At 38.7% G+C, this 26,559-nt stretch overlaps 1 protein-coding gene across 2 annotated transcripts in view; it reads left to right on the top strand.

The window, feature by feature from the left end:
• The window catches only part of plxna2 (plexin A2), a 197,954-nt gene that overhangs the window by 136,605 nt on the left and 34,790 nt on the right, over positions 1-26,559 (top strand). For both annotated transcript variants that reach the window (XM_030138608.1, XM_030138607.1), the window contains exons 14-21: positions 5,159-5,276; positions 8,881-9,017; positions 10,758-10,925; positions 11,874-11,967; positions 20,403-20,642; positions 21,466-21,609; positions 22,077-22,311; positions 25,712-25,854. In XM_030138608.1, coding sequence (XP_029994468.1) covers positions 5,159-5,276; positions 8,881-9,017; positions 10,758-10,925; positions 11,874-11,967; positions 20,403-20,642; positions 21,466-21,609; positions 22,077-22,311; positions 25,712-25,854 — 1,279 coding nt within the window. The remainder of the gene's footprint in view (positions 1-5,158; positions 5,277-8,880; positions 9,018-10,757; positions 10,926-11,873; positions 11,968-20,402; positions 20,643-21,465; positions 21,610-22,076; positions 22,312-25,711; positions 25,855-26,559) is intronic.

The raw sequence follows: 26,559 nt of genomic DNA, 5'->3' as shown, positions 1-26,559 counted from the left end.
GTCAGCAGCAATCTCATAACAGCTGTGTGTGTTTACTTGTGTTTACCTCCCTAATTGTCCCACGCTGTGCATACATCACGTTAAAGCCTGTCCCGCTCACCCTGAACTAATGAAACGTGGCCCATGCTTCACAACTCGCCCATCTCCCCCCCTGGCTAGACACACAGGCTGTGTAGAGCTAGAAACCAATGTCTTATGGTTGTTTAACCTCCCCAGGTTATACAGGACTCAAAGGAGAGACAAGATAATACATATAGTACTTAGTTAGATGCTTCATTCTAAATATATATTTATATATTTGGTCTAGAAGTAGATTGCCTTTGGGCATTGTACTTAATTTAGGAAATTCAGTCCTTTATGAAAACGATCAATAATAATTTTTGGAGGAAGCACAAAGAATAGTTATTGGCCAGGGGTGTACTAGCTTACACAGTTACACCATGGAAAATCTGTACAGTATAGAGTAGAGCCTTTGTAGTGATTAAATACAACAAGGCCACTGTAAACTCATTACTCTGTACCTCAGACATTTAATATCCCTATACAAATAATCTAATGCTACCGTATAGTTTTTCTGGGGATGAACAATACTCAGAATTAATTAGCCTGTCTTTCAGTTTGCATAGAAGTTCTTCTGTTCTCCCTGCCCCTATCCACGTATAGTACAGAGGTTTCATTGTACAGCAGTATGTTGAAACCCAGCTGACACACATACTGTACGCATATGCATACACACACAGGCTATCACAGTCATGGTTCTCAGAGGAGCCTTTAACCCTAATTCTTGTCTTGTCCTAGTTCTGCCCTCAGAAAGAGAACAGCTCAGCACTGCACCATGGCTGTTTAGTATCTCACATAGTTTCATGGTGCTGATGCAGTACAGATGTCACACACATACTGTACAGTTACACACAATACATCTAACTTACAGGTTATTTAGGTGTTGAAATCAACATATTTCCTCTTTTAAAGGTATTGTGGAAAATACAAGTAATTATGGTGGGTATACAGTGTTTTTCCTTGCTCCTTACTGGGCAGTTGTAATTAAAATTCACTATGTGCTGCTTGGCCATGGGAGACAATTTGTCAGCAGCGCACTGATCTGACAGCACTTTAATCCAATCGGGGACAAGCTTGGGAATTCATATCTATGGCATGTAAAAAAAAAAAAAAATGACTCAGGGAAATTAAAAAAGTAACCTATGATCCTGCATGTCTAACTTTGAAGGAGATTGAGTCCTGATGATGGTCTTCTGAGCTAGACGTTCTTACTTCGGGTCTTCCTTCGGGTCATATTAGCTTTCGGTAGATTAACCCCATTTGTATCGTATTTGCTACACCAGGTTTTGAGACCTCTATCTTATCATCAACATCAATACTTTCCTTAAAAACCTGTTGTATGTGACCCGATACATGTTTTCTGCCCCCTGGTGGATAATCATCCCAGTACAGCCAAAAGGCTTTTTTTTTGCCTTTTTCAATATGGACGCTATTGTTACATCATCCACATATTTTTGCAGGAAAGTCTGGTAACACTTTACTTGAAGGTCTAGTTTATAATGCATTAAGTGCATCATTCATAAGACATTATAATGCATTTATAATGCATTATTAAAGTCATTATAACAGTTTATGATCACGTAAAACAACTTATACCAAGGTTAATAAAGTATTATAAGTGTAGGCCTAATGTATTATAAATGCAGATTTCATAATGTTTTATACACCCATACCAAAGTGACAAATGTTTGTAGGAAGAATCTCAAGTCCTGGGTTACATAACACATTCTAACCATCATAACTCTAGCCAGTTATAAAGACACAGAGAACTGCTCTGACATGTAGTTTCTGAAACTGAATAATGCCTTAGAAACATCAATAATGATGACTTTAAGAGCTTTTAGTAAAGTGGCAACACTGTATAAGGTTATTAGCAATTGTATGATATTATAACAAAAGTATGATGACTTACAAGCAGTATCTGCTGGCTCGGAGTAAAGTGTAAGTCAAAAATTAAAAATCAAAGTGTTCTTAATAAGTCTTTGTTTTGCAAAAACAAAACATTAAAAGAACAGAGACAGTAAATAGAAGTGTTACATGTTGCTTTATACGTAAATAAAAAATAATATGGCAGCTCTAAATCTGTTAATTCAAACACATACTTTTTTTTAAAAATAAATATGAAATCCCTAAAATAGATGGGTATAGGGACCAGTGACAAAACCTAACAAAAGTTCCCCACCTAAAAAAATAAATTCCTTCACGCTGCTTTGGTATGGATGTATAAAACATTATGAAAGCTGAATTTATAATACATTATGCCTACACTTATAATACTTTACTAATCTTCGTATAAGTTGTTGTACATGATCATAAACTGTTGTAATGGCTTTTATAATGCATTATAAATGCATTATAATGTCTTATGAATGTGTGCTTAATGCATTATAAACTAGACCTTCAAGTAAAGTGTTACCGAAAGGCTTTAGTAATTTTCATGAAGAAGAACATTTATTTTGTTATCATTTCTTTAAATAAGCACTTCATGTACTGAAACAATGCATATTTACTTGATAATTGATTCTTTATTGTACAGTTAAATTGTGTTAAAAATGGGTGTATCAGATTTGATACTGCAGATATATAAGGTACTTTAGAAAAACACTATGTATCAACTGTGATACAAAACTATATCATAAACAAAGTATGGCAAAATGTTTTGTCTGGATATTGTTATAAGGTCTTATAAACATCTCAATTCCAAAAAAATGGGAATTTTGTGGCCAGTTTTTGATGGGTCAGGTTTTACAGAGTTAAATGCCCGTCCTTATCTGACTGTTGCTGTTTGTTTCTAGTTTTAATTCAGTCTGTAGGCTTCCTATGATGGACTGGATTGGACAAAAAAGGGAAAAAAGTATACATATTTATGTGTCTTTTATGTTCCTACTTCAGAGAAGTGTGTGAAGGCCACCAGTGCTTTGAAGAGAAGTCTCAAGTTTTTGTGTTTTTCAGCAGTCAGAAAGTACATTTTTTTCTGAAGGCTTATACTGTTCTGCTGTATTTTTGTGGTGGCCAAATTGAGTCCTCATTAGTAAGAATTTAGTTTGAAAGTTACCCCCAGGTTTTATAGACAGAGCAGGCCTCTTTAAGAAGAATGAGAAGATACAGCTGAATGTTCTGTTTTGAAAAGCTAAGCAGATTTCCATAAATATGCTGCTTTAACCCATAAAGACCCAAACAGTCACTGGTGACCACAACCATCTACTGTTCTTAAATGATTAATACCTGATGATCCATCAATCCTAATAATACATGTAAATAACTGGTGTAAAATGCAGTTTTTTATCTTTTCATGGTCATCAGATATGACCCATTTGGACATTCAAAGGCTCCATAGTGAACATGGAAATACCATCATCTTCTACAACACTGATTCACCAGTAAAACCCATAGAGATGGATCAATGAGAGTGGTTTTAGACACTTGGTTTATGTTTAGTTAATGATATATTTTACTGAAAAAGTCATTTTTTTCTCGTTTTCTCTGTTTTTGATATAATAACATTTACATTTACATTTATGCATTTGGCAGACGCTTTTTTCCAAAGCAACTTAGAGGGGAAAACCACTCAAATCAATCAATCAAACAAATTTTATTTAAATGTGCCAGATCACAACAAAAGTTATCTCATGACACTTTATATATAGAGTTGGTCAAAACCAGACTCTGAGCCAATTTACAGAAACCCAACAGAATCCTCTTTGCCGCAATAACCTTTGAATTTACACTGAGCTTAAATGAACATCTACATCAGTGGTTCTCAACCTTTTTTGAACAAACGCCCCTTTTACATTATCGTAAGCCTCCTGTACCCCCCCCCCCATCCCATCACAAATTGTTTCTCGGGGGAGGAGCATTATAGTCTCATCATTATCCTCCTTGTCGCATCCATCCCCCTCAAAACAACTTGTCGGGGGGGAGTCTGAGGGAGCTTATGGGGGGGCACTATGGGCGTTACCACCAAAGACTGGGATGGTGTAGCTCAGTAAGTGCTGCGATGTACCTTACTGCGAAGGAGCAGAGGGGGAAAACGGAAATTCACCGCTGACATAACATGCTGCTTGATATTGATACTTTTATAGACTAACGCCCCCCATTTCAGTCTCACCACCCCCCTCTCAGCTTTCTTGTTCCAAATGAACCCCTTTGAGAAACATTAATCTACGTGATCAACAAATTAACTGATGGAAAATACCTGATTTTGACTGAAAAAATGTAAAATACAGAGGATAATTATAGATTAAATGGTGATAAATCACTTAAGAAAGGTTAAATAAAGAGAAAAATTCATATGGAAACTGTCACAAAAGTAGCACTGGGTCTTTATGGGTTAAAAAGGACCAATACAGTAGGTTGTTAAATGGGAGAGCTAGTGAGGTATAGGAAGAAGAAAATACAGTCGAGTCATTGAGTAAATCCTCTCCTCCACCTGGTTCATCCAACAAAGCTCTTGGAGTCATTTGTTGTAATTCAGATGATCACTATAAGAGAAGTTATCTCTCAGTTCTCCTTCATGTGCTCTGCTCCTGCCTGGCCCTGCCATCTGCTTTGCCATATACTCTACTGTATCTCTTTCCACACTGTGATAGCTTCTGTACTTTATTACTCCTTGGCACCACCGATCAATAGACGTCCTCGTTTTATTATGTCATTTGATCTAGTCACCTGCAGTGCTGGGTGACACCTGATCACATGGTATGATAAAGCTGTATTGATCAAACTGTGTGATTTACATTAGATGTACGGCTCTGGCACAGCACCAGCACTGTCGGGGACCGGGTTGTTGGAGGGAAATTTACTACAGTTAAGTTGGAGTGCCAAGGGAGGTGGAGTACTGGTCTCATTTAAAAACCGTCATCGAGGGGGTCCTGGTCGATGTCTGGACGTGTCATGTAATGAAATGAGTGAGACAACAAAAGAAGATTACATTTAGAGTGCTAGATAAATCAATATCAGCTGCAAAAGTGTTTTGATTACTTTCTCCCAACTTTGCACAAGTCAAACCTGACAACTTCTGAACATCTGAATTTTTTTTTTGTTTTTTTTCTTCTTTTTTAGCTGAATGTAGGTTAATGCACAATTTCTGTTTCTTATATAGGATTGTGTGTGAGATGGATCCAGCTCCTGCAGACAGTAAACCTGGTCCGGTCCAGCTGTGTGTTGGAGAGTGCAGACCTGAACTCAGGGCTCGATCTGCTCAGCTCTACTCCTTTGTGGTATGACTGCAATTACACTCCTCTGTTTTCTTATAATGGATTCTACTCAGGATATATATATATATATATATATATATATATATATATATATATATATATATATATATATATATATATATATATATATATGTCTTCAGGAAAATAACCTCAATAGATTGAAAATACACAGATGGTTCTTTTACAACTGATTTGTGCTTCTATTATAAGCTAATTGTTGTTCTGCCACAGGTAAATATTGGCGTGTGAGTTGCTGTGCTTATTCAGTTTAGCGCTTTATTGATGCTCACTTGTTATTTTAAAAGAAACATCACTTCTCAAACAGCAGCAAATATTTTAACAAGGTCATTTGTAGTTGTTTGTCTTTGTTGAGATTCAATCGTTACACCATTTCTGTTATTATAAGTTCTAATATTATTTCATATGTCTGTATTTATCATGTTTTCTTGGGCTTTTTTCATCTGACTGGCTTAGCAGAATTCGATTATGCGTATTTATTCTTGTTTAATTCAGAGCTCTTGCAGCTGTTAGGTGTTGTTAAAAGAATCAGAGCTGAAAACAGTAGGTCAAATGTGATTGACAGAGGAGGGTTATTAAAAAAAGGCAAAGAACCATAAATGAACAAACAACTTGCTCAAATTGAAGGTAGCACTGTTAGTCAGGTAAACATTATCTGCCCCCCCTCTCCTTTTTGGCACATTTATGCACACATTTCTCTGTGTCTGTCATTGGCTGTCTACCCAGCCTGCAGCTAGCAGATAATCTACTTTTCCATTTACACTCTCTCACACCTTCACAATTAAGGCTCCCTTAACAATTAACAGCAGCCAGTAATTACCACCTTTTGTTTTCGGAGTACCTGCTTTAGCCCGTGTCCTCAAAGTCACACTTCACTATCAGCTTGGAGTTTTGCCAGTGGGATGCTCTTGGCTCTGTAATAAATCCTTAGTGGCTTTTCTCACCAGCGTTACAGCTGCTTCTCAGAAATCCACTGGAATTCTTTGGAGAATACTCACATTGCCTTGAATTGTCACTACGTACAGTTCCCCTGTGTTGTAGGCCACCTAAAAATAATAACCACAGCATCACAGGAGTGTTCTTCATAGTTCCCTGACCATCTAATTTTTTTTTTTTTTTTTTTTTTTTATGCTCAAGATTTTTCTTGAAGTTTTTCACATTTGATGTAATTTTACACTACCCAAATCAAGAATAAACACAGTGAAATGAATGGTAATATAAAAAGTTAAGTAAGAATGAAACAAACTACCGGAACACATCACACAAGAAAACTGTAAAACAAAATTCAAGAAGTTAGTCAAGAAGCATCTACTGACCATAAATGACAGAATAGAATAGAATAGAATAGAATAGAATAGAATAGAATAGAATAGAATAGAATAGAATAGAATAGACTTTATGTGCCATTTGCGCAGATACATCGCAATATAGGTACACTGGAATTCTTGTGCGTTTCCCTGAATCACAGAATCCAAAGGAAAAAAAAAAGACATGAACAAAACCAGAAACAAAACATAAACACAGCTAAAACATATAAAAACAGCGATTGCACAGACAAACACAAATACACACCGGTAAAATAGATTACTGTATCAGAAAAAAAATAAATCATAATAATAAAAGTACTGGAAGGTAAAAACAAGTTATTGCACATTTGAATTAAAGTACTGGGAGGTAGAACAGGTTATTGATTCTTGGGCTAATTGAATATATGTACTGTTTATACTCTTCTGCTGCTGAGCTAAAGGAGCTGTCGTATCTGTATGTTGTCTGTTATGTATTTTCTTTCATGTTATGTTGTATGTGAAAAATTGTTTTGTATGATTATATTTTATGTCATTTGCATTGACTAGTTGTAAAGATCATTGTAAGGACCCCAGGAAGAATAACTATAGCTATGGTACAGCTAATGGGGATCAGAAAGAAAGAAAGAAAGAAAGACAAAGAGATACATATTCATATTATGTATTCCACTGTAGAGTTGTAGAAATAAAACAGATGTGTTAAGTAAAGAAACAAAAAGCTGAAGAAACTAGAAAAGCACTCAGAGCCCCCCCCCACCCCACACACACACACACACACACACACACATCATTTGTTCCTTGTGCCAGTATCAACATTTCCTGAAAATATCATCAAATCCATCCATAACTTTTGGAGTTATCTTGCTAACAGACAAACAAACCCCGTTGAAAACATAACCTCCACTGTTCCTTGGCAGAGGTAATAACAGTCATGGTTACCGACGTGCTCCCTACCTGACCTTCTCATTTCTGCCAACCATAGTGTAGAGTTTTGGGTAAAAGAGCATCTGAAATGATAGTGTGTGTAGCAGCACATTTAGCTGGTTTTGAATGGCTCTTTTATGTCAGGGCTAATGTAGTGTGTGCTTATTTGTGTAAACTCGTACCAGTGTATAACTCGCTGTGTGTTTAAATATTTCTTCTACTGTCTGTGTGATGGAAGTATAGCTGCCTGTCGTAAACACTAGTTATTTTCAGAGAGTCTTTAAAAAGCTTCACTCAGACACAACTCAGCAATGCACAACACACAGGAGGAGGATCTCTGAGGGACTCTAAGAGCTCCTGGTTTTATCCTCTTTTCTCTCGCCAGTACTGCGCTCCACTACCTTCGGCCTGGCAATATGAATAACTGTAATTTACTGTGTATCTGTGATCGCGCATGAAAGGTTTTAAGAGGCACCGCAGGGATGCTCCTAGTTTTATTCTACAAGATATCCATGGTCTTAGTCCACATTTTAGTGCTATACTTTATTCTTTTATTCTTTTTATTATTTTTTTTCCACTTACTCCTCTCTTTTATTTGCTACTGCACTCTATTGCATACCTACTCTTTTTTTTTTTTACCTCCACCAAGGAGGTTATGTTTTCATCGAGGTTTGTTTGTTTATCTGTCTTTTAGCAAGATAACTCAAAAAGTTATGGACGGATTTTGATGAAATTTTCAGGAAATGTTGATACTGACACAGGGAACAAATTATTAACTTTTGGTGGTGATGGGGGGGATTTTTTGTTCGTTTTTCTGTCTGTTAGCAAGATAACTCAAAAAGTTATGGACGGATTTTGATGAAGTTTTCAGGAAATGTTGATACTGACACAAGGAACAAATGATTGAATTTTGCTGGTGATCGGGTGGGTGGGTGGGGGCGATCTGCCTTGTCGGAGGTCTGTGCTCTACGAGTGCTTTTCTAGTCTGTTTGTTAGTTTGTTTGTCTGTTTGCAAGATAACTCAAAATGTTAAAGAAGGATTTGATGAAATTTTTAGGAAATGTTGATACCTGCACAAGTAACAATTGATAAAGTTTTGGTGGTGATTTGGGGGCGGGGGTGTGTGGGGGGGGGGTGGTTGGCACTGATCTGCCGTGGCAGAGGTCTGCGCTCTCCCAGTGCTTTTCTAGTTTGTTTGTCTGTTAGCAAGATAACTCAAAAAGTTATGGATGGATTTTGAGGAAATTTTGAGGAAATGTTGATACTGGCACAAGGAACAAATGATTAAATTTTGGTGGTGATGGGGTAGGGTTGATCTGGTCTGTGTTTTCTAGTTTTCAGTGCTTTTGTTTGTTTTGCAGACACCAACAGTCACAGGTCTATCCCCGAGCAGAGGTCCAGAGTCTGGAGGCACAAAAGTGACCATTATGGGGGAAAACCTCGGCGCCGGCAGCAGTGTCAATGTTCAGTTTGGAAACCAGACATGCGAGTTCTATGGGTGAGGCTTTCCTCTTATACTCATTTACTATATACCATGAAATTGCCATTAGTAGCCCATTAAGTTCAATTTGCTAAAACAGCTTGCATTTTTTTAAGTCTTTTGTTTGGCAGGGTTTTCATGGAGACAGGCTTTTATTCTACTTGCACATTAAGATAAGGTTTATGTTCAGCAGAGTGCGAATAACAGACTTAGGTTTTAATGTCACAGTTTACAGTCCCAATGTGAAAATAAATCACTGTAAATGTTACAAGTTGTCACATTCTTCTAGCGAAAGCATAAAAAGACAGCTATGAAAAGCAACAGAAACACTTCACACTCCATTTGTTTGATGTCTTGTTTTTAATATTTTTTTATCTATTAAATTACTATGCAACATTTGCATCCTGCAGCCCCCCCCCCCCCCCCCCCCCCCCCCCAAAAAAAAAAGCAACAAAAAAAGTTAGATGTGCAATATATACCGAGACGATCGCAATTTGTTGACTCAGTGCTTCAACTTTTTGGAGCTGCTACATATATCACTGTCAGAAAATGTTAGATGTATGGCACGGTGTAAGCGAATAAAAGAAAAAACTAGATCCCCATTCCCAAGATGATGTGGATTATTCCCATTAAATAAGCTGCTATATTTTCAGGTTGCCTGTCTTTTTTTTTCCCTTGATATTGCTGAGAATTCCCCCAGGGGAAAGCCTCTCTCCCTCCCTCTGTCAGAAACTTGTGTAAATCTTAATAAGATTTTGATGACCTGCTGCATCAAACCCGAAAACCCATAATAGCTCCCAGAAAACCTGGTGCCTATAGATCTTTTTTTTTTTAGGTTTTTTTATTCTCTTATCTCTCTCTCTCTCTTAAAGTTCCTTCCATCTCAACCAACCCATCCAACCCATCCTCCTTTCCTCCGAGTTTGTCCCGCACGCCGTCCTTCTTCATTCCACGCTTGTAGGCATCTATTTTAAGCCCTGCCACGGTAGTCTGACTGTAATGCTGTAAGGTTAAGGAGTCAAGCCAGCTTTAATGAGATACAGGGCTAATTACTGGTTTGTGTTTCTCCACCGTATTCCTGGTATCAGAGGAAAAAGAAAATGTTGGGGGAAGGGGGGGGCAGCTCTACCGCAAAGTCTCCTCTGCTAATGAATTGGGACAAATTCAGAGGTTGGGGAGGCGGAGCAGGGAAAAGGGAAGGAAAGAATAAAAATACACATGACATTGGTGGAGGTAATCTATGTATTGTGTATGCATGGCAAGTTTAAAAAAAGTCAGGTTCTATTTAAAGCACTTGTATTAAATTGTCTTAAATGCAGTTAATAGGGCTTTAGTTCTTTTTATACAGTGAAGTGATTTTTTCCTTGCTGTAAATTTGTTGTACTTTCTGTTATTTTTGAGTTAATATTGTTGTTATTATTATTTTAATTTGTAATTTTGAATACAGTTGTACTGTTTGTAAATAAGAAAGAGTCAAAAATGTAAATAGGAAATCAGTTTTATCTTGAAAATCAATATCTTTGAAAAAAAAAATGCAATTTCTGAGGTTTTTGCAAAAAAGAGAAGATTAGTGGATATGACCAAAAAGGCTGGCGCTGGCTAGCAACTCACTGTAAAGCGTTCTGGCGGCGAAAGAGTTAAATGGAAGACGACCTTCATTTTAACTTTACGAAACATGCAGATACTTTCTATCCTGACTTTTTTTCCCATTCATTATCATAATATATATTCATTATGTGTATTCTGCTTCACTTGCAGACGGACCATGACAGAGATAGTCTGCTACTCTGCCCCATCTGTGTCTGGAGTCGGCCCAGTCCAAATCAGTGTAAGTGTGGACCACGCCCAAATCAGAGAGAGCCTCACCTTTGAGTACATAGAAGACCCGACTGTTCAGCGCATTGAGCCAGACTGGAGCATTGCAAGGTAATTCATAGCGCTTATTTTTTAAGAAGTACATCCAACCGAGGCTCAGTGAATCCAGATAAATAGCAGGAAGCAGACATGGGTCAATACTGCATTTTCTGTTACTGTTCATGAATAGATAGATAGATAGATAGATAGATAGATAGATAGATAGATAGATAGATAGATAGATAGATAGATAGATAGATAGATAGATAGATAGATAGATAGATAGATAGATAGATAGATAGATAGATAGATAGATAGATAGATAGATAGATACATACATACATACATACATACATACATACATACATACATACATACATAGATACATACATACATACATACATACATACATACATACATACATAAAACCTGTACAGTGAATGCGCCACATGATACAACAGATCCAACTGACATTTATTATTGCAACATTTCCCATCTGGTGTTTCTTTTCAGCTCACCACATTCACAGGCTTAACAACAAAAACAACAAACAACAACAACCCAAACAGCTGCAGGGAGAGCAGCACATCCAGCAGTTTCCCTCCTGCTTTGTGTGTGTGCTTTATTCATGCTACTATGTTATGAAGACCAGGACCACAACTGAATCCTTATTTGCTTCCACCTCCTTGTTATTTCAAACCCAAATTCTTCACCCGTAGATTGTAGCCGGTGAAAAGCCGCTTTAATCATCCTCGCTATAAAGGCTATTACCTCCCAAAAGAAGTATACTTTGAGAGGCTGTTGATACTTTGATTGATTGTGAACATCCTAAAAGAGGTACATCAAGGTTAAAAAGTTTGGTCGGAAAGAGTCTTCCAGCAACTTTGTTTCATTATCTTTTTTCTTTTTCTGCTTTTTCTTTACTGACCTTGAATTTTACCAAGAAGACAAATTAGATGCCATTGACAGCATTTTTCAAACTTGTGGCATTCGTTGAGATTTTCCTTTTTTATTCTTCAGTGGACATACACCCTTGATGGTAACGGGGACCAATCTGGATGTGGTGCAAGAGCCCAGGATCCGAGTCAAGTACGGCGGCCGAGAATCTGTCAATGTAAGAACCATTGCACATTTCCATAACCGTAGGGACGCTACTGAACACACAGAAAGCGTTCCATGGTACACCCTCTGCATATGCATGCTGGATAATGTGCGATAATCACATCCTGCTTGACTCACTAAATACTGCAATACAAGCAAACTAAGTGATGTTTAGCTTGGGTAAGAAAGTCCTATCTCTCCTTACATCCCTTCCAGCTCTCTACGCTACGCTTCCCTATACTTCCGCTTGAACCCAGTCTTCTCATACACAACATGAAACATCTGAATAATGCAGCTGGCAGTGAGAGTGGTCTGCATGCAACATTTAATTAAGAGTTTACCCCAAATTTTCTTCAGGCTAAATCTCAGCTGCGCATTACAACCCCCACCTGCTAAGCCTGGTTGTATTTTACTGTCATACATGATACCCTAAGAACATGTTTCCATTATTTAAGAAACAGTGTGATTTTTAGCCCAGGAGTTTTGCAGAAATAGAGCCAGGAACCTGACAGTAGAGTTGGAAGAAGGATGTGGGTGGGTGGGTCAGTGGGGAAAATGTTGGAGGTGTGCATGATCATGGGCAAGGAGGTTCCTAATGGGTTTGAATGGAAGATTAACTGCGGTCAGAAGTCTTTGGTCAGCATGAAGAGCTTCTGTATAATCAAAGTCTTGGCTCCGGGAAATCGTTACAAATTGCATTTGAGCCCCTGTCCTGGGGGTCCTTGTTTAATTAAGAGGATGGGATTTCCGCTCCATGGTCTTAATAAAGGTGGGGAGGGCAGATGAATAGGCTTTAGGGGAGTTGAAAAGATGCAGAGTTAGAAGGAGTGAAGATGGGAAAAGGTTTTTGGTATAAAAAGTAGAATGACATTAGATATTCCTTCATTTTCCATACACACAGGCTGCACTTGAACAACACAGGAGCATGCTAGCATACAGTAGCTGCTGAGTGTTTTTTGCTGGTGACAGCTGAATACAAAGCCAGATTTGCTTGTGACACAAAAGAACTTGCTTTCACTGCCTAATTGGAATAATTTTTGAGGCCCGAAGAAATACAGCTTATGTATTATTTGCATAAGAAAGCACACTTTTTTTTTTTACTCTTACCCTGGTCATTAAAGCTGCAGGAGCTGAAATTAGGAGGAAACATCAGAATTTTGAAATAAACACCTTCTGTCTGCTGCTTTTTCCTTTGAGATTCACTCTGATTGGTAATTATAGCTGTCAATCACGTTTTTAACCCTGACCTGACTGAAAATATCTCTGATTTGCCATTCAGAAATATTATCTCTGGCCTAAAACCATAGAAGCTGGTAGTTTTCCTGTGTCCTTTCAAAGTGCTTGAGGTTTTTTAGAAGGTAATTGTGGAATTTTTGCTCAACCAACCAACCAACTAACCAAAAACTAACCTTAATCATCACACTAATATCACAATAACCTCTTGGGGGGTGGGAGTGGGGGGTGGTATCAGAGGGCTTCTACCTTGACAAGTAGCATATTAACACACTGTTCTTCACATGTAATACATAACTGTTTGCTTGAAATTAGGGATGTACCGATACCAGTATTGGGTATCGGGTCCAATACTCAGCATGTGTACTTGTACTCGTAAAAGTACTCCAATACAACCGCACCGATAGCACTTACGGCAGCATGACATTCACAGTTAAGTGCAGCAGGTATGTAGTGGAGGAGTAATGTCAGCACTGTGGAGATTTTTCAAAATAAATGACAGTGACAGAAAATACCACCGGGAACCGTGGAGGTAGCAAATCTTTTCAAAGAGCAACTGTGTGAGTTAGAGAAAAACTACTGACATATTTATGACAACTACCCTCATCAATATCAATATCAACATTAGTATCCACATTAGTGTTACCTCTGTCATCTCTATGTTTATTATTACTGACTTTCTTCTTCTCAAAAAACTTCACTCTTCTTTGTGGTATTTGTCCAGTATGGTTAATTAAGAGCAGCGCCCCCTGGTGGATTGATTGAGAAACGCTCATTCCAACACATTAAATGTCAGTAGCAGCACTTCGTTACAGTCAGACTAATGACAACGACAATAAAGTACATTTTCAAAAGTAACTAAAAACTGGAATGGGATTATTAAATACTCGTATTAGTATTCGGTATCGGCAAGTACTCAAATGTAAGTACTTGTTCTTGTACTCGGTCTGGAAAAAGTGGTATCGGTGCATCTCTGCTTAAAATCAGGCTGAAAACTAATAAAATACAAAAGAGTCTCCACATCATACTCTTTATAGCTTCTTAAATCTAATATAAAGAATCTCGTAACAGGAAAAAATACCTCACTGCCTCTACAATACAACACAAATATGTCCCAACATGCCTCCTCCTCCTCTGCAGCTCCAACTTCCCATCTCTGACATTAGTCATCTAAAATAGGCCTTATGTGTCTTTCTTGCTTAGTGACTGTTCCCTTACTAAATTTATAACTCTGCCTTGGGCTTTTTGTGCAACAGTGTTTCCCCACACAAGGCTGCAGTTTCCTTAAAATACCTTTGTGACTTATGAAACCTTAGTAATTATAAGAAAAAGGCAGATCTACGCTGTCTTATGTTTAGAGAAGAAAGAAAACACTTGATCAGTGAAGGGCTCCAAGAAACCTGGCGAAATGGGATTTGACTCGTGTGTGGGCGCCGTGCTGTCTGATTTGTCAGTTTCCAAGGCTTTGAAAGAGAGTTGTTCATTTCTACCATACCTCATCTTCTTACAGCTCCCCACCTAGCACCCAGAAAAAGAAGCCTGTGTCACTGTCTTGATTGCCCCCACAGCCACAGAGAATGAATTTCTATTAAATGCTAAGGTTACAATTACCTATCCTTCATTCCATCTTCCCCTTTCCCCTTTTTCTCACTGGAGGAAGGCAAACAGCAGAGCAGCCTATAGCAATAAGAGTTGCTGTCTGTCAGCCAGCCTTCAAATGATCACCTGTCTCCCACTAAATTGCCTCTCTTCTCTCCCTCCTTTGTGTCACCTGCGCAGATTCACAAAGAAACGAGGGGAGAAGAAAAAAGACAATTTTCTTTGTGAAATGTGCTGTATCTGTCATCAGATTCACAATTGAAACATTAATCATAATCTTGATTAAAGGTAAAAGGGTTATTTTCCAGCTTCAGAACATTTTCCTGTCCCTGAAAGATTTCATATTCAGCATTTGCCACACTTATGATGCCTGGATTGGCTGTCAGACTTGGCGTATCAAGTGCATTTTGCTGCTGCTGCTGCTGCTGATATAGAGCATTCAGGAATCAACCTCATTGTCTGATACACTTAGGAGGCTTCCCATAATCATTGCAAACAATGATAATGAGTACTCAGAATTTGATATAGTTCCTGTTCAAAATGGTTATGCATTATAAGAGGTGTATATGCCTGCCACACACACACACACACACACACACACACACACACACACAAAGATAGATAGACAGTAGGGCTATCAAATTTAACGCATTAAAGCAGATTAATTCATCATCAGACAAACAGATATTTCAAGTTGTTTTGTTTTAAATTGAAACAGTTGAAGGTGTAATAAACATGTTAAGTGCATATATATTCCCCTCTTTCTTGAGTCTGTTTGCTCATGCAAAATGAAACATGATTAATATAGATCAAAAATTAATAATATTTAATTGTGATTAATCGAAATTAATCCACAGCAACCCTGTTATTAATCTGATTAAAAATTTTAATCATTTGACATCACTAATTTATAGATATAAATATATATATCAACCTCACTACACCAGTTTCTCAGTGAATTACCTCCTCCTCCAGTGACCTCCTCCCCCACCCTCACCTGTCTGAATGGACCTCCTCATCCTTCATCCTCACCTGTCTCATCTGACTAGAACTACATCCATAAATAAATGTCCATCAGTCCTGGTTCATCAGCCTGTCTGTCCATGGGAGTGGATCTCTCCTTCACTGTGGTTCTCCCTGAGGTTTCTCTTTTCCCACTGGGTTTTTGGAGTTTTTCCTTGCTGAGAAGGAGGGTCTAAGGACGGAGGATGCCCAGGATATTAATCCATTTCCTTCATCTGCTGTTTATTTGACTTTTGTTTAGTTTCATATCCAACTAATTCTGTAAAGACCTGTGAGGCAACCTTGTTGTGGTATAGGGCTCAACAAATAAAACTGAATTGAACTGAATTGAATGGAATCATCATTGCCTCTTGAGTGTAGAGTCTGGAGTGCACCTCTTTGTTTTCTTTCCTTTCTGCTTCAGTATTGACAGAGGCAGAGGGAAAATGCAAGAGGGAGCACACATTTATAATCAGTCACAACCTCAACAGATGATTTTTCACTTCTTGTATGGCACATATATGAGCTGTTGATGTAACAAGCATCTCTCTTGCCAACATATATCATTTATAGATAGACCGGCGCTGAAGTAAGATTTAATTTCAACATTAGCTGAGTGGTGGGAGAGGCGAGTAGGTAGAAAAATAAACACAGTGTAGGAGTAATAAAGTAAAAGAAGAGCAGAACAGCCAGTGACGAGATATTGAATGGTAGACTCATGATGACCTTTGACTCTATGACCCCCTCACACTTCTCCTACGCACATCTCCACAGCCAACCTATCTTATCTGTTATTTGGTTTTCTCTCTCTCACTCTCCCTCTGTCTCTCTCACTACTACCCTGGCCAGAGACCTTTGAATGGTTGAGTGGGCTGCAGCAACACAGTAGATCACAGTAATGTATTCAGCCGGAGGGGTTGGAGCGTTACTGCCTTAAAACACCCTGGCTCTATCCAACGCTAGAGAAGGAAGACAGATGAGGCCGAGATTGCAATTATTTTCTCTATCTGTTGACCTCAATACACTTTATCAATGCTGAACAATGTGGTGCTTCTTTCTTCACATAGCCCAGAGGAGTGGCTTTACTATTATACACCACATTCGACAATGTACATAAGGTTTTTTTTTTTTCGTTCTTCTTTATGTTCTATAGAAAAGAGCTAGATCCTTACAGGAAAAAACCACACCATTGTTGTGAATCTGTGCAGTGTAAGGATATTGTAATGAAATAAAGTACATAGTGCAAAGTAATCATGTGCTTCAGCAGAACATTTGAAAATCAAGCAATCCTTATGAACCCCATTTGCAATACAAACACAATGCGCTTTGCTTTCCTAAATATATTGAATGGTAGACGTTACAAAGAGCCAGAAATAGCCATACCAACAATAAAACTGAGTATTCTAAATGCTTTATCATCCAACAGTGTCCCAATACACTTCACACTCAATGCCAAACAGCTTGAATACAGCAAAGAAAGGGTTTATTTAAAAAAGAAAAAAAAAGTGGGGAAACTGAGGACAGTGTCGGAAAAAAAAAAGAAAAACCCATAGTATCCATCTCCAGTAAAGCAGATGGTAGTCAGAGTGGTAGTTGACTTGCAAATGCCTCACTGTTCCAACGTGACAGTCACGAGGATGCTGCCGGAGCATCTGGGCCTGTCTACATGACATGTCACCCTGCCAAAAGTAAGAAAGCAGCCCTTAACAAATTTAGGTTCTATGTATTAAATTATGAAATTTCTGTGACTCATCAGATAGACATTCATGCATGAGTGGGTTAAAGAAATGAAGTGTTTTTTTACCCAGAATGGAGGAAAAAGGAAATTATTTTTCAATATTCATTTGTCATTTCTACAAAGTCCTAACTCAGTCTTATACTTTTATTATTGTAATATATAGTATCGTACAGTTAAATGTGATCATGCAGTTTAACATTTTGAGTTTTATATAAGTCTGTTTGATTTTTAGACTCTTAGAACTGTTTAGAACTGTCTGATACACATACATTTTATAGTTTCTGTAAAAGTTCTAAGGACATTTTTTCACCTTTTCTTTCAGTTCAGTGCTATCCATTCTTAAAAGGGCGTATTGTCTCACTTTTGTCATGTGCTGCTACTGTGAAAATTTGGACTTTTGGAAATGTCACTAGACGAAGGAAGGATGCTTAGTAGTATTCAGTCCTTGTAGTGCTGCTGCAGACCAGTGAACTAATGTTGTACTGCTGTATGTGACAGCTGTGATAACTATAATTTTGGAACCCTATTACTTTGATGCATAAGTACAGGTTTCCCAATAGTGATAACTTCCCATGCAGCTAATATTTCATACACATACAGTCGCGGAAAAAATGATTAGACCACCTCTTGTTTTCTTCAGTTTCTTGTTCATTTTAATGTCTGGTACAACTAAAGGTACATTTGTTTGGACAAATATAATGATAACAACAAAAATAGCTCTCAAGAGTTTAATTTCAGAACTGATATCTGTCCATTTTCCATGTTTTCTTGTTAATAACCAAAATCACTTCAGTTCTTACATCAATAGCTATGGCATTGTACTGACAAAAACAGTGCTTTTAGGCATTCCATGTTTTCTTTTCTGTCTGTTTTAGTCACATGATACACACAGGAGTTAGTACTTGATTGCATAGCCATTGTTTTTGATGACTTTTGATGGTGTAATAATTTTTCCGCGACTGTATCAAGTCTATCCATGCTCTCTACCCATAACTTGGAGAATGCAGTGAAGGAAGAATGTCACTGTTTTTCTTGATACCATTATAGTTGAATAGTTGTTATTGTGTTTTATTGTTAATTGTGTATCATGTATGTCACAGGTGTCAAACATGCGACCCGTGGGCCAAAACCGGCCCTCCAAAGGTTCCAATTTGGCCCACAGCATGATTTTATGGTGTGCAAAAATTACACTGAAGATATTAACAGTCAAGGGTGTTCAGCTGGTTTTAGCCCAATCTGATCTAAATTAAAATAATAGTCTATTAACCCTTACTATAAATCATGACCAACCTGAAAATTAAGTACAATTTTAACAATATTCTGTCTGTTACTAAGTGTTTTGTGGATTTGTAGATCCAATTTGTAAGCTGTGTTAATAAGTTGACACATAATATTGTAGACATTGTTATTTTGATTACACATTCCAAACTTCAAAATTTCAACAATATTATGTTTGTGTAACATTGTGGGTAATGCACATGTACAAGTGACAAGTTGAGGCATAATATTGTTACGAATTTAGCTTAGTTTTCTTAAGAAATGACTTTTTTTCTGGTTATTCACATCTTTTTGGTGAAAAGATAGTTTGCAAATGTAAATATTTTCATAATTTGTTTTTTATTGCACTAAAATGAAGAGAAAAACTGGGAGTTGTCATTATTTATAGGTTTTTATGCTATTGTTTTAATGGTTTGGCCCACTTGAGATCGAATGGGGCTGAATGTGGCCCCTGAACTAAAATGAGTTTGACACTCCTCATGTATGTGTTTTATGTTGTTTGGACTTTGTATGGCTGCTACCTTGGTCAGGTCTCCCTTGCAAAAGAGATTACTAATCTCAATGGGACTTTCTGGTTAAATAAAGGTAAAATAAAAAAAATAAACTTACTCTCACTGTTAGATTCATTGGTGTGTCTACACAGTATTCTACAGTCTATATCCAAGAGCAAGGATTAAGGTGCTTACTTGGTCCTACCTTTGCAGTCACCTCTCCTGAAACACACTTTGCACCATGCTGGCAAAATACAATTGATGTAGCTTACACGGAATAAGTTTGCATCGATCTTCCTGACTTGCTCTAGAACAGCAGACAACAGGTAGGAGGCGTGGTAGTCCCCAGTGTTCAGCAGCTTTGATGATATTTACCTCTAATTAAGTTTCTTCCCCAGAGAGGGAGCTGGGAGGGAGTGAAAGCAGATAAAAACCTCTCTGAGCAGAGTGCTGTGCAGCAATCAATCCTTTCTCGCCTTCCCTCTAGAGCTGAGCCTGGGAGGATGGATGGAAGACAGGTCTCTCATCTGGGCAAACTGGAGAGAAGTAATAAAAGAGCCATAGCTCAGCCTCCACCTGAGGAGACAGTAGAGCAATGCCTCCATCTTTTGTGGTTGTTGTCCTCCAGTGTTTTTCAGTAAAGCAACAGCAGCAATTTATTTTCGGTTTTATGGGGGCTTCCTCTCCAATAAAGATGAACTTAATGACAGTCAGTAAATCCTTTTCTCTAAACAGAATGAGTATTTTATATGGCAATTATTAGACAGCTGAGCTTCCTGCAGGTTTGCATCGATACCAATGTGTTTCACTTAACATCACGCTTGTGGATTATAACAAACAGAGGGCTCTACAGTAGATCAGCTTGAAACTTTTATCTTGGAGCCACAGAAAAGAAAAAAAGAAATCAAAAACAGCTCAGCTATACAGAGCAGTCTTAGTTTATCCTGGTTGACTGAATCACATTACTTGTTTCATTTCATTGTGCTCAGGCTATCATAGCTAACATGATGTGTAGACAGATTTGAGTGCAGCTTATTCTTGAACAGCCCTCAGAAAGTGGATTTTCTCCCTAACACATTTTCTCCCGTCTGTGTACATTCTTTCTAGGTGTGTAAAGTATTGAATACCACCAGTATGAGTTGCTTTGCTCCCTCGCTGATGACCGAGTACCATCCAGGTTTGGACACTGTGAAGCATGCAGATGAGTTTGGGTTCATCTTCAACAACGTCCAGGCTCTGCTGGTCTACAACAACACCAACCTCCTGTATTACCCAAACCCATACTTTGAACCCCTCAGCACCACTGGTGTCCTGGAGCAAAAACCAGGTTCACCCATCATTCTCAAGGTACTGGAAACACATAATGCTAGTGAAAACTCTTAAAAAACTCATGGTTTTAACAATGAGGTTAGGTTGGGGTTATGGTATTCTGCTGTCTTGTACTCAGACAAGGTGTCTATAGCCTAAGGTTCACAAACATTGTTTACTTAAGCTAACTGCTCCACTTTCCTTCCACACACAACTATACAATAGTTGTTTTTACACTATATACGACCAATCATGGAGAGACACACTCTACATCTGAAAATTATAGCATATAACTTTGCACAAAGGGAAGAGTCTTCAGAACTACATTCTTCAATCTCCTGTTTTGAGCATTCTGTTCTCACAAGCTCGTTCAAATAGATGTTTTCTGTGTAATATAGTCTTCTGAGTATTCCTGTCTTCAGTATCTTTCTAAACCTGCTCACATAAAAATTCTCTGTCACAGAATGCAAAGAATATTTGTAGTCTTGTCTTTACATTTGCAACCTTTTTACTGGTTGAACCCCTCAGTATTTAAAATGCTATTAGTGCTGTATATGGTTATAAAGTGAATGTGAGTAAGACTATATTAACAGACTGTATTTTATTCCTTTGTCCTCATGACAGCTATTACCTCTTACTGTGTCTCTGTAATGTATCACCTTTTGATCTCAGTGTGTGAACATTGCTGGCTGCAGCTGTGTCCAAACCTAGTGATCTAATTTACAGTGTATTTCAGTGACATATTGGGTTTGTGGATTGTTCATATTGTGCAATGTTCACTGCACCATGTGTTTGTGTGTCTGAGTTTTTTTTCTTTTTCTCCTAATTTCACACCCTTCTGTCCGTCTCCATGTGCCCACAGGGCAGAAACCTGGTTCCCCCAGCATCAGGAGGGGTGAAGCTCAACTATACAGTCCTGATAGGAGAGACTCCCTGCTCTGTTACTGTGTCTGAGAGCCAGCTGCTGTGTGAGCCACCCAATCTTACAGGACAATACAAAGTTATGGTCAGTATGTGTAATGGTCTGTCTGTATTTATGTGCCTGTTAGTGTCTATCTTCTCTACTTTCTCCCTCAACCAGTTTCCATCTGTCCCCATGTTTGTTATTTCCTTTTCATAATAGTTGGCCTCTAAACTCTATTATTCATGCTCTTATCATTGTTCATTCAGCTGAAGGAAAGGGGTCAAAGACAGAGCAGCATGAGTGTGCTCTTGCTGTCAAAAGGTTCTGCCAGAATCCAGTGCAATTATTTTTAGTTGCCTTCTTGCTTATTGAGTCCAGGCCCCAGACCCTTTCCCTCTCAAAGTCAACATGTAGGTGGTTGTAAGTGTTTTCACTCACTATCAGTTTCAGCAGGGGGACAAAAAAAAAACTTTGTTTTTGCTGAATTTCTGTGACTTGGCCTCCTAAATGAGCACATGGGTTTTTTTCACCTATGCTGATGAAGATTAAGGGTGATGATGTCTCTGCAGGTTCAAGTCGGAGGGCTTCACGTTTCTCCAGGTGCAGTGCACATCATGTCTGACAGCCTGTTGACTCTTCCTGCCATTGTGAGCATTGCCGCTGGTGGAGGTCTCCTTCTCATTATCGTCATCCTCGTCCTCATCGCCTACAAACGCAAGTCACGTGAAAATGACCTCACCCTCAAGCGCCTGCAGATGCAAATGGACAACTTGGAGTCACGCGTTGCCCTGGAGTGCAAAGAAGGTTTGTATTTTAATAGAAATAAAAGATGAAGTTGTCAGAGTTTGCAATGAACCCAGCTGATACTTGTCATTTAATCGAAAAAAAAAGTCAACTACTGGTAGAAGTTTACCTATTAACATTAGACAGCACACTGGTCCAAAGTGTCCCGTCAGAGATGTCCCATCAGAGATAATGATTTTTTTACACTCAACAGCCCATGCTGCCAAAGAAAGTGCAAAAACTTGGTCTGTTTATGCTTTAATTACGCCTTAAGACTTATACCTTGCAAAATGAATTGCACAGATATAGATTAAATGAAATTCCAAAGAGAAATTTTAGTTGGAGTTTTAGCCTAAAATACCAGGGGCCCAAAATGTCCTGTCAGAGAGCGAACTTTAATTGATTGTCATTCCAACATTTGTTTCAATATAAAGTAGCTCCTTGTTTGGGATAATCCCTTATGGTCCAACTAAAGCAAAAATTAATTTAAAAGTAAAAATGTGGGTCATTTAGCAACACTAATCTGTCAAATTGTCTCTAAAATGTCCCGTCAGAGAGATTTCAAATACTGTGTTTTGACCCATACACAGACATTATGATCACTGACAGGTGAATTGCTAATAGTCTTGATTATATTGTCACATTCGTACCCGTCTGTGGGAGGGATATGTTAGGCAGCAGTCCTCTAGGTTAATGGAATCAAGCAAAATGGGCCAACATAAGGATCTGACTGACTTTGGTATTCATGAGGGCTAGACAATTGGGTCAAAGAATCTCCGCAGGTCTTCTTTGAGCATTCCCAGTCTGCAGTGGGTAGTACCGACCAAAAGTAATCCAAGGAAAGACGAGTAAATCTCAATCCTGTCGAGCATCTGAGGCATAATATTAAAATAATCAACATCATTACTACTTGACCTGTTTGGGCTGATTGATTTATTTTCTTTATACACTTTTACTTTTCAGGGTCAGTGCACATTAATACATATTTCTGTAAACTGTATTCTATGGGAAGATGTAATGACATCCACGCCATGCTTCATAGAAACATTTGTATATATACTGTACATTTAGGGTAGCTGTGGCTCTGGAGGTAGAAGGTAGAGCAGGTCCTTCTCAGATTGGGGGTTAGCAGTTCCATCCCTGGCTTTTGCTTACGTCTCAAGTGTCCATGAGTGAGACAATAAACCCTAGCTTGCTTCCAGTAACTACTTCACTGTTTTGTGTGTGCAAATGAGTCAAAATGACACTCTATAAAGCGCTATGAGTACCATCAAGGTAGAAATGCACTGTATAAATAAGGCTAAATACCATCTGACAATATGTAATAGTAATGAAAACAATTGTAATTTTGATTCACACCAACATCACTAGGGTCTATTTTGATTTTGATACTTAGAGCCAGTGATTTATTTCTGATCAAACATTGATGCAGCTGGAGCAATCTATTATAGACGTTTACTTATGCGTACTGTCCCCTTTGGTTCAGACAGGTCACAGTATTCCATCTGACCTTCAGCCCTCTACCCCAGTGGTTCCCAAACATTTTTTGGCTCGTGACCCCATTTTAACATCACAAATTTCTAGCGACCCCAGACATTAAAAACGGAGACGTTTTTTTTTTTTTTTTGCTAAAATTAATTTGTTTTTTGATCATGTAATAGTTTGCTATACTATGTTGCAAATAAACATTAATTTTAGATGACATTTAGTCTATATAATGTATATTATTATGGACGGAGGCAGAAAAGCCAGGTGTAGATTACTGCACAAAGTCAGAATTTTATTTTCCTTGGTCAGGATATGTACAGTCAGTCCAGCTTGGATTTACAAGGCTGACAATTAATACTGAACAAACAATGACTCAAACTATGAATTATGAAAGAGCTGCAGCATCTGAAACCGACCACAATGAACATTTGAAAGATAAACAGTACCACGGTGCTTCAGTTTCAGCTTCACAGTTTGTCATGTCTATGAGTATTGTGATTGTCTCCCTCAACTCACCATATAATTTTTTTTAGTAAGTTTTTATTTTTATCAATTACTAGAAATTTCAGGTGACCCCATTTGAATTCCAGGTGACCCCACGTGGGGTCCCGACCCCAAGGTAGAAAACTGCTCTACCCACTGAGAGTGTTATACAGGGTGTCCCATAAGTCTCCATACATAGGAAAAATAAACGTTTCTTGACATAAACCATTTTTATTTATATAATATGCTCTATATGACTGCCATTTTGTCAGGAACACATTGCATGTCCTCCACTGCTGAAGAACTATAAAGAAGAAATATAAAGAAATACATGTTAGAACCATATATGTATGGAATGTATTATGTCTCCTATGTATGGAGACTTATGGGACACCCTGTAGATAACCTTAGGCTGACCTCTGGCTTCAACAATAAGCAGAAACACTAATTCAGCTATAGCATGTGACATTTTGTTGCTGTATTCCATCCAACACACTCCCTGATGTCATCATCTGGATGTTTCTGCCCAATAAAGAAAACAGCAAATGTAAGGCATGTGTTTAACAATGTCCAGCGGATTTCATCAGTCTTAGCGAGCCTTATTACTTTTACCCTCCAGCTGCCTCCCGATCAGCTTGCACTGTGTTAGCATGCACTGAAGGGAAAAACAGCTGCAGCAAACCTCAAGATCTTGTCCAATAACAGCTAGACAGACAAGCCGATGAACAGGGGGAATCAGTCACATACAGGCAGCCTTGGGAGAGGAGCAGATTAATGTTTTAACCATTAGCAGTGGCTTGGTGTGGACTACCCTGCGGGGTGGATTTAGATGGGTACCTGGGCTCCTCCTCATGAGTATATACATGTGGTGGTGTGTAAACCTACAATAGGAGATGCACAGGGCTAGGGGCCAGGAGGTGAGGGCTAAAGCTAGTTGGGGATGGCAGAGTTTGGAGGAGAGTGTTAGGGGACTGCTGCTGCTCCTGTGATAGGCTGCAGACAGGGAGCCTCCCCAAGGGCAACGACGCAGAGCAGCAGAGCCTTGGGCCTGTACAGGAGTCAGTCAGGATGGAGCCAATTAACTAGTTCTCACCTGCAGCCTCACACTGAGATGACACACACTCTTTGGGGCCTTTACTACAGCCAATTTACTGGCTGCTAGATAAAATGAGTGTGAAGGAAGGCTTATATGTGTGTGTATGTGTGTGTAAGGGTAAGCACTCTGTTCTTAAGACAGCGATGTGAAATATTGGAGTTTCTCTGACAAGAAAACTATCTGGGGCTTTACCTGTCAGCTTCATCATACGGGTAGTAAACACCATGAAGATAAGAAGGATTCGCGTATTCGGTCCATGGGGATTAAAAAACAGCTTTATTTTCATGCTGCATGTTTGAAGTATTCCTACCAGCTGCTCTATCTATCTTGTCTTCCTTCTTCCTCCTTTTCCAGCCTTTGCCGAGCTGCAGACGGACATCAATGAGCTGACCAGTGACCTAGACAGGGCTGGTATCCCCCACCTTGACTACAGGACGTACGCTATGAGGGTCCTTTTTCCCGGCATAGAGGATCATCCTGTCCTCCGAGAACTGGAGGTAACAAGACACTGAGAGCAAGAAAGGCAGAGACTTAAAAAGAGATATGGTGGGAAGATGACTGAGACATACACAGCAAATGCATTGAGAAAGGGCAGGCTGAAGTCAAACTGAGGTAAAAAGATGGGAAGTGAGTGGCAGTATCTGTCTGCCTTTACTACTCTTCTCCTGAAGCACAACCTCCATAAGCAGCGAAATGCTTGAGGGGTGAGGATACCAGTGTGCCAGTTATCCTCTCTACCCTCTAGTCACACACAAATACACACATAGTGCAGTGCAGTGAATGCTCGGACCCACACATATACACTTCAAATGCAGGTTCCCTCATGGAAAACAGGGTCCCAGCACATGGCTATTTCATCCACCAGTGGCTGCAGTATGAGGGGTAATGAAGTGGGTAATTCTCAATCCTCAGGCAGGACTGTAGGTTCCTCCACTGGGGTAAAAAAAAATGACTGCTTAACACTTTTCACTCCTCTTCATGGGGCCAGAGTGGTGTTGGGAAATGAGTTAACTTAATAGGAACACACAGAATAGTGTCCAGAGGATGAACTATCACAGATAAGAGATTTGTGTTGATAGAGGTCTAGCTTTTCATTTGACGAGTCAGATTAGGCTAGCGCTGTGTATTGGAGGTCAGTGGGAAAGTCAGTAACAGAACAGCAATCTGTATCTACTAAGGATTTCTTGTGAGTATTTCTTATT

This window comes from Sphaeramia orbicularis, chromosome 7 (genome assembly GCF_902148855.1).
Source record: "Sphaeramia orbicularis chromosome 7, fSphaOr1.1, whole genome shotgun sequence".
In the NCBI taxonomy this organism is placed as follows: Eukaryota; Metazoa; Chordata; class Actinopteri; order Kurtiformes; family Apogonidae; genus Sphaeramia; species Sphaeramia orbicularis.
Note: the sequence above shows the minus strand (reverse complement) of the source record. Positions and strands in the feature narration are given on the sequence as shown.